General features: G+C 45.3%; 1 protein-coding gene across 1 annotated transcript; it reads right to left on the minus strand.

Moving 5' to 3' along the window:
- Positions 1-529: 529 nt before the first annotated feature.
- Ptgdr (prostaglandin D2 receptor) lies at positions 530-7,451 on the minus strand. The gene is made up of 2 exons (XM_075949896.1): positions 6,609-7,451; positions 530-763 (listed from the first exon to the last, which is right to left on the minus strand). Exons 1-2 carry the CDS (start codon positions 7,449-7,451, stop codon positions 530-532), a joined length of 1,077 nt encoding a protein of 358 aa, XP_075806011.1.
- Positions 7,452-9,747: the final 2,296 nt, after the last annotated feature.

Genomic DNA, 9,747 nt, shown 5'->3' on the forward strand with positions numbered 1-9,747 from the left:
AGGTCTCTAAAAATTTAGGGCCACCAGATACAAATGTTGGAACAATTAATGCCATTGCTATAACACTTTTAACATTGTTTACAACATACACATTTGAATTGTTGTTATTAGTACATTTTAAACTGGACCAAAATACATATTGTTAAATTAGATACTTCTGAAAATACATCTTTTAGTTTTTGGAGATATTTGTAAATTTACTTTTATTATTTTTAATAGTATATGTGTCTGTGTCTGTGTGTGTGCTTGTGTCTCTGTATGGTTATATGCACATGAGTGCAGGTGCCCAGGAAGGCCAGAGGCATCAGACTTTCCTAGAGCTGGAGCTACAGACAGTTGTGAACCCTCTGAATGGGTGCTGAGAATCAAACCCAGGTCCCCTGGAAGAGAAGTACATGCTCTTAAGTGCTGAGCCATCTCTCCAGCTCCTCATGAGAGATAATTTTAAGGATTTAAATTGTAGGTTTTTTTTCCAATTAAGGTTCTTTGAGTGTGTGGTATATTCTCTCTTACCAGAGCTGCAGAGCCCTCACAAAGATGATTCCATCTTAGATTTTTGGCAGGAATGGCTGTGCCAGTTTCTGTAGCTCAGAGGTCTTACAAAAATCTTGTGAAATAACATCCGGAATACTGAAGTTCTGAAAATGATGAAAATCCAGGGGTCCACGATTGAAATCACAGACAGAAAACGCAGGGCCCGGAGGTCTTCCGAGTCTCCTTCAGTTGTGTGGACAAGTTTAAAGGCTCCATAGTAAGCACGATACTGTTGGGGGAGAAAAACAAATAAAAAACCCAAACCATTACACAGATAAGGATATAGAAGGCTGATGGAAGGAACAAATTTTCTTACTTTGCTTATCTTAGCCTGGACAACATCTACCGTCACAAGACAACAGGTAGATGTGGGTGAGGAGCCTGAGAAGTGGGGAAACTGAGGCCATCTGGGACATCCGTCTGACTGACTCTCACAAGGTTGTTCTGAATTCTGCTCTTGGTTCTCCAGGATGCTGTCAGATTATGAAGACACCACCAGGCTTCCACACACAGGTTCTCTAACTAGTGTCCTTACATGAATACTTTATTTAGCTTCCAGCTCTCTGTCTACTCTTATTAGTTTATTTAGAAGTAATTGCTGCACGTATGGACACACCAAGAAATGGAACTTTGAACAGAAGTAAAAAGACAGAAACTATGGTGATAAAAAGACATGAGGTGACCAGATGAAAGAACTGTATATATATGTGTGTACATGAACTATATATATATGAAATATATATTTTTACAGGGTTTCTCTGAGTAGCTCTGGCTGTCCTGGAACTCTCTTTGTAGAACATCCTGGTTTTGAACTCACAGAGATCTGCCTGCCTATGCCTCCTGAGTGCTGGAATTAAAAGTGTGCACCCCTGCCAATCAGTTATAAATTGTTCCTTTTATTAAGATAGATTCTATATAAGATGGGGGAGGGGGCATGCCCAAAGATAGCTACCTTCTTACCTTTGCCCAGCCACTTCCTATGCTTTGATCTTACCTTGCGTCTCTGTGGTTTCCTCAGAGCTCTGCAAAGTGCCTCAAATCATGAATCTCCATGCCATTTAGGTCATGTGACTGCCTAAATCAGCACAACCCCAGACCACCATTCTGAGGCCAGATACCTTTTCTTTTGGCATTAGATTTCCCATGCCTACTGAGATTCTAAATCCATGATGAAACAAATTGGCACTAATGGGACAGCAACTACTTAAATCCAGAATTAGTAGGGGAAACTGTGGCTAAGAGTACTCAAGGCCACCCAGGAACATCTCTTAGAGAAGATGCAAACTCCTAGAATCAATCTCCTCAGCTTTTGACTCTCTTCTCTATAACATTTCAGTGGTCATGGCTACTTCAGTCCAGTGCATAAGGAAGATGCCTTATATTGGACTCATCTGTTGCTGATAGGCGGACTCTCTCCTCATTCTTGCTTCATAATGCCAACAGCAATAACAAAGGTTGGTGACCACTTAGAGACTTTAACTCCCTGACATTGTTCTATGTCTTTTGAAATTTTCATTTTCTCCCTAGAAAAGTCTTATGAGTAAAAACAGTCATTATATCCATTTGACAAGCCTGGAAATGGATTAAAGAGCCAAACAATGCTGTCCTTTAAATTGACTTCAAATATGACACATTTTTGGAGCCTCTTTGAGCCACTGGCTAAAGGTCTACACGTCTGGGTTGGAGTCCTCTCTTCAGATGTGTGGCTTCAGGGAAGATGTGGTTTTCTTATTTTTATAAAAATAAGTTTGTTGTGCCTGCTTTCCAGGATTCTTCTGACGGTGCAATGAAAGGGTGCGAAGAGAGCTTCAGGAATAGGTCTGCTATATAATATAAACACTGGATAATTAGCTTGTGTATTGATGTGGGATTCCACTCTGTATGCTGTGAATATGCTTTATTATCATTGGTTAATAAAGAAGCTGCTTTGACCTATGGCAGGGCAGAATATAGCCAGACTGGAAGATATATATATAGTAGGTGGAGTCAAGGAGAGATGCCATGTAGCTGCAGAAGGAGAAAGATGCCGAACCCTTACCAGTAAGCCACTCTCTCTCTCTATGTCTCTTCATATCATCATATCATCAGCATATTGTCTTCTTAACTAGGGGTTGCCCATTTCCTCTGCTACACTCTCCTTTAGCCTTAATTATTACCCTTCCCTTGTAACTTGTGCCTGCACCAGGATGTTTTCCTCATTTTGTATGTCACTGAGTTACAGAGTGTGTCAGATGAGGTAGGTATCAGATACATGCTGTATGGCTACGACACGGACCACAAGCTTAGGTTAATGTAGAAACAAACAGTTCACAGATGTGTTTTATGTTTGTTAGTTTTCTCCTCAGAGAGGAGTTTGACGGAATGTAACTTCAACCAAAATTCCAGCCATGCAAGAACGTTTGGTAATGAATGATGGTTGTATAATTAAAACAAACCATTTTATCCTTTTAAATTAAAAACACATTTATTTTGCGTGTTTAGGATTGTAGCGCCATAGCATACATGTGAAAGACGGAGGCTACCTTGTGGGAGCTGGTGCTCTCCTTCCATCACGCGTGGTCTGGGACTAGAACTGAGCTCATCAGGCTTGGCAGCAAGCGCCTTTACCTGCTGCACCATCTTGCCAGACTAAACTATTTTCTTTCTATGCAGTACTTACCCATGCCAACTCTACTAGGTTATCTCTTATTTTACATATTTTTTATGCAATGCTTGGGTTGAACCCAGAACTTCACACGAATCCTGGGTGAGTAATCTGCCATTATTATTCAGGCCCTTGCAGTTGTTATTAGAAGTAAATTATTCTATAACTGGCAATTGTACATCCACGTAATTTACATTAAAAACATCCACATGGAGGCTGGAGAGAAGGCTCAGGGCCAAGAGTATTTACTGCTCCTTCAGAGAACCCAAGTCCAGTTTGAGCACCCGTGTGGGAGGGGCTACAACTGCCAGTGACCCCAGCTTCAAGAGTTCCAATGCCCTCTTCTGGCTTCTGCAGAAATCATGTGCACACACAATGTGCCCATATATACACATCATTAAAAAATAAAATATTTTTAAATGTAAAAGAGCATTAATTTAAAGGAGTGTCCTTATATGACTTTAAGAGTCATTGAGAAGATGTTTCTGTGGCCAACTTGGTGGTATTTTACATGGTTGTTGGGGATTTGAACTCAGGTCCTCACATTTGCATGACAAGCACTTTGCCAACTAAGCCATCTCCTCAAACCCTGCAACTCCTAGGTTTACTATATAATGTTATTGATACAGATTCAGACACTATCCATTTAAATACAAGTTGTATGGGTCCTTAGTAATTTTTAAGGGTATTAAGAGGTCCCTAGACCATAAAAATTTTGAGAACTGCTGCCTTAGACTACCACGCCATCTCCTAAGGAGATTATACTTCCTGATTAATTTGCTATAGTCACCAGGAAATAATAATAAATGAGAACCAAAATTAGTAACAATACTGAGGCAAGACACTGGATTCTGTGGTGCTGACACACACACACACACACACACACACACACACACACGTACCCCTATTCCAAATTGTTTGGGACTAGATAGGTTTTTGTTTCCCCCCAGAATGTGGAATATGTACATCCCACAAGACACTGTTGTAGAACACAGCCCTCCACAGCCACCGTTTTATGAGATGTTTGTCCTCCACACCTGTAGTCGGAGACAGGCATCGGTCTGGGTTCCAGCCTATCACTTGAAATCAGCTGTGGACTTTCCACTTGCAGCATGGCATTCACATTCAAAATATTTTAGATTGTGAAGCATTTGGGATTTTCTGCTCAAGAATGCTCAGCGTGGGCTAGGGAATTGGCTCAGTGGGTAAAAGTTTGAATCTCTAGATCCCATAAAGTTGATGGCAAGGCAAAGCTGTAATTCTAGTGCTCCCAGGGTGTCCTGCTTGGGTTTTTGTCAACCTGACAGAAGCTAGCTTCATCTGAGAAGAGTAAACAGCTGGGAAAATGCCTGGGGCTGTAGCCAAGCCTGCCGGGCATTTCTTAATTAGTGATTGATAGGGGAAGGCACAGCCCCTTGTGGGTGGTGCCACCCCTGGGCAGGAATATAAGAAAGCAGGTGGAGAAAGTCATGAACAGGTCAGTGAGCCATGCTCCTCCACGGTTTCTACTTTAGTGCCTGTCTCCAGGTTCCTGCCTGGAGTTCCTGCCTTGATTTCTTCCAATTGATTGTGATGTGGAACTGTAAGTTGAAATAAATGCTTTTTGTCTTGGTGTTTATCACAGCAACAGAAACACAAAGACAGGAGGCTGCTGGCCAGCTAGTCTGGCATACATACCAGCAAGTAAAGAGACCCTGTGTCAATCAGAATGTCTGGTAAAGATCAACGTCTGAGCTTGCCTTCTGGTCTCTAAGTGTGCATCATGGCATGCACATGCCTGTACTTGTATAGGTGTGTGTGTGTGTGTGTGTGTGTGTGTGATTTTTAGCCTTTGCCAACCCCACACAACTAGTGTGGTTATCCCTCAACAGATGAGGACAGCCAGTAAATAAACAACTACCATAGCCATGAGTGCTGAAACTTGACCCAGACCAACAGCCATTGAGCAATCCCCTAGTCTCTCTAGGAAATGATCGTTCCTGAGAGGAATGCTGTCTGGCTTACACTTATCCAGAACTTTACAAATTGTTTTTACCAAAGTGTCTTTAAATATATCAGTTCCTTTAATTCTCACAATTCCATAAGGAGATATGGATCTCCTTAGAGATGTGTCCAAAGGCTGTGTTTGTTCCTTTGGTTTACACTGTTTTCTGCGTTATCCACATTAAAGCATCCAAATGCTGCTTCCAACTCTCATGGATTTAGCTATTCTTTGCTTTCATTACAGCATAAGTGAGCACCAACTACTGGTCTGGAGTTTTTTAAATTTATTTTTATTGGTAAGGGCTGGAGAATAAATGATTCAGGTTTTATAGACCACTGTGCCAGATAACACACATTCAGCAGATACTAACATAACCAGAAAACAACATATCCCACAATTTTTATTTATCATTCTATGTGTATGGGTCTTGTGTTTGCATGTATGTCTGTGTACCACATGTGTGCCTAGTGCCTCTGGAGCCAGAAGAGGGAGTCAGATCCCCAGATAAACATGAGCTGCCACATGAAACTGATGAAATTAAAGATGCAATAGCAATGACTGGGTACAACTTTAAAGTACATATCTAATATGAAGAATTTAAACTTTTTAATCATTTGAGTAGTGCTTAGCTTCATTAGGGTTCTAAGTTTTTGGTGTCTGTCATCAAACTGATTACAATCATTCCTTTCAATCTGGGAACAGCAGCTTCTGTATCATTCAGTCTCTGCCATCTTCTCCTTGTAATTTGGATCCAAGTTAATGGGATTCTTTGCCATCTCATTGGCCAAGATAGAAACAAAACTCATCAAGACAGACAAGGAAACAAGGGGCCTCCTGTAACTTCTCTGCTGTAACCCCACCCCCACCCCCGTGGGGGGTAGTACAGCAGCAGCCACAAACCTAGAGTTTTTCAGAACTAAATCTGTGTGTATTGCTCACTTTTGTAAGCCACTCAGGATGAACTAACCCCTTTCCTTCTCTTCTATGCCAAAGTCCAGAGAGGAACTCCCAGAGAAGTCCCTTTCCAAGACGTCTAAATTAGAGGGTGGATCTGACAAAATAAAATATTGCATAGCTCCTGCGGGGGTCGGGGAATAGAGGACTCAGGTCTTTGGCTCACAAGAGACCTCATCGGACAGGAGCAGAGAGGAGGGGACATCTGCCAATTGGAAAAGGTTTTGCTGAGTTCAGGAGACACCCCCCGTTTGTCTTCGGAACATCCTTTGTCTGACATTCCTTCTTCTCCCTCTACAAATGGGGGGGGGGTCATATCTTAGGTCTGTGGAGGTTCACTCCCCTGGAGAGTTGAGGCCAGAATCAACTGCCCCGCATCCTACACTGGATGCAGCTCCTAGAGCTACAGCAGTATCCCTCCCACCCCCACCTTTCCATCTGGCCGGGGCCTGAGAAGACCAGTTTCCAGAACTTCCGTGCCCAGTAACTCACAATTAAAGGTAGGGAACACATAGTGAACAGCACTGTCATCAGAGCCAGCAGCAGGAGGTGGTCCAACTCCTCCAGGGGATGCAGGGACCCCAGACCTTGACTGGAGCCTTGCTGGGTGCGGTCTCTCAGGCAGCAGCGAGGGTGGCGCTTCAGGCGCCGGTGCATGGTATAGAGGTTGTGCATGGCGCCCAGGTTGCACAGCACGGTAGCAAGGACCAGAAGCGCCATGAGGCTGGAGTAGAGCACAGAGAAACCGAGAACCGATAGCGAGCGCTTCTCGTGGACCATCTGGATGAAGCACCAGGTGCCAGGGCAGTACTGCACAAACTTCCCAAAGCCGGCAAAGGGAAGTGCGCAGAAAGCCAAGCAGAAGGCTCCTACTAATGGCGCCACTAGCACTCCCCGGCGCAGGGTGATGTGCCTTTGGTAGAAGAAGGGGTGTCCCAGAGATAGCCAGCACTCCAGCGCCATAGCCAGCAGCTGTAACGTCGAGGCTAGCCCAAAGAAGGACATGATGAACGCAAAGGCTTGACATAACTGATTGCCCGCTGTAGGCAGAAGTTCCTGTAGGCTCCGGTTTTGCGCGTAGGCAGCCAGAACCACCGGGCTGACCAGACACTTGCCCAGCAAGTCGGTGACTGTCAAGCCACACACTAGTACGTAGAAGACCGAAGGTGGTGGGCGCAGCGGTCGTGGTCCGCAGGACCCCAGGCCCGAGCGCGCCAGAAGCACCAGCGCCAGCAGGTTGCCCAGCAGCCCGGCGCCGAATAGCATGCTGCCCATGGTCGCAGAGGAGCCATTTTCCACCCAGGGGGATGCGTGGCAGCGATAGGACACGTTCATGGCTCTTGAAGCGTCCGGCTGGAGGGGAGCTGTGGCCCAGGCCAGGTGCGGAGGAGCCCCGGGCCACTCTGGGCGCCGTTGGGGCACGGAAAGTGTACAACAGAGAAAGACCAGCGGGAGGCTGGGTGTTGCTCACAGTCAGTACTCCTATCTAAACTCCCGGGTCACACCCCTCCAGGAGGGCGGGGCGCTGTTGTAAGTGTCCCAGCAGCTCTGCTAAAAGCACAGGATTGGGAGGAGAGGCAGACTCTGTATACAGAGTCAGAAGGAGCGCGAAAACTCCCCAGAATGTGAGTACCCTAGGCCTGAGAACTGCAGACACAGAGGGGAAACTGAGGAGGAGCCAATGGGGAGTGGGGAAGCAGAAGAACTGGTGGTGGCCATGAACTCTGCAGACGACCAAGCCTGGAGTTTGGGAAAGGACTATAATCCACTTTTCTCAAGTCAGTTTAAATAACTAACATTTGCACCACTCCTGAAACTTGGTTCTGATTCTCTTTTAGAACCTCACAACGTGGGGATTGACCATGAGGTAAGGAAACAGGTTCTTGGAAAGTCAGGAGATCTGGTTAGCAAGGCAGAGGGAGAGAGTGGTAGATAGCCACGAATCAGGTGTTTGCTGAGCCCACCTGTCCCTTCCATGGCTCCTTTCCCCAAGAGGGTGACAAAATTTCCAGACCAGCTTTTTCTGCCCATAAAAAAAACCAAGACAAGAGGTGTTACTGAGCAGGCGGCAGAAACCACTTTGATTGTGTAGCCAGGGGGACAGGAATATGGTTAAGAGCACTGATAGTGTCATCAGGCCTGGGTTCAAGTCCCGGGTCAGCTGTTACTGGACTCAGTTTCTCCAACAGTAGCATCTGTCCTGTTTGGCTGATGCCCTTGAAGAAGGAAGGCCAAGACAGACAGAGAGTGTCCTTGGTACCTGCAGTTGCCACACTTTTATTGCTGCCAGGGAAGCAATGGTTTTGTTTGTTTGTTTTGTTGCTGATAGGTGGCTGAGAATTTCTACATGAATTTTGAAACCGTAACATATTAGCTTTGTTTTAGAGCATTCCCAGTCTTCTGTCCTGTGACTACTGGAGAATATTTCTTCCTTTCTGGCAGTGAAACAGGAGAGGGTGTTAACTGGGGTTTCTTTATTTAACACTCCATATCTCGGGACAGAAACTGGCGTCCAATGTGGAATTTTAGAGGGACTCTTTGGGCTAAATTATGTAAGTGCATAGATTACACCTTGGCTTGAAGACCTTCATTTGCAGCACCCCTGCCTGTTTTGATGGACAGGGTCAGGGAGAGGGCAGGCCCTGAGCTTCATGTGTGGAATCTGAATGGCGAGCAGAGAAGCTACCTCCAGCCTGACCACAGTTCAGGCTGCAGGACAGCTTGAGAATTACACAGGACCTTTAGGATTCTGGTTTAGTGCTTCAGCCTCTCAGGGATTCAGTGTCCTTATCTGTGGGGTAGGGGAATTCTTTGACTTCATAGGATTGCGGTGGGACTGAGAAAAAAATAACAATAAAGCACTTGACACATAGAAACGACAGTAAAATCTAACTTTGAGAGCCTTGTCTCTGCTGGGCAAGTCTACGTCTCTCAGGGTACGCTGACTCTAAGAAGGCCTTGCATGAGGTCAGCCCTTGTCTGTGCTGGACAGCCTCTAAGCCAGCAGTTCTCAACTGTGGGTCCCGATCCCCAAAGACCATCAGAAAACACAGAACGATTCATAACAACGGGAAAACTGCAGTTATGAGGGAGCAACAGAAATAATGTTATGATTGTGGGGGTCACCACAATGTGAGGAACTGCATTAAAGGGCTGCAGTATTAGGAAGGTTGAGAACCACTGCTCTAAGCCGTTCAGGGTGCATGGACCCTATGAAGGCCCTATATGGGTTAGCCCTACGTCATCTGTCTTCTCAACTCCACCTCCTAGCAAATAATAATGAACGTAGACGAGTCCCACTTGAGTGTGACAGAGCGGGAGGAAAAGGAGGCTCTATGGCCAACGACAGGAGAATCTGATGAAGGCTGAGATGTCTTCTCTATTCAGATGCATAATTTATCAAGTCTGGAAACACCGTTCCCTCAGCTCCCACTGTGGTATTGGGAGGAGACCCAATAATCTCAGTTTAAGAACCTGCCAGTGAAGGCCTTGCTTGGCATCGCCTGAAGAACACCCACTTTAGTTCTTGGTGGCTTCCTCTACTTAACTGCAGCTTTCTCTGCTCCAAAGGTGCAGGGCAGAGGGAGAGAGCCCAATCATGTGAATGATTTTTTTAAAAGCCACCTCCAAA

Source organism: Microtus pennsylvanicus, chromosome 15, assembly GCF_037038515.1.
Source record: "Microtus pennsylvanicus isolate mMicPen1 chromosome 15, mMicPen1.hap1, whole genome shotgun sequence".
Lineage (NCBI taxonomy): Eukaryota > Metazoa > Chordata > Mammalia > Rodentia > Cricetidae > Microtus > Microtus pennsylvanicus.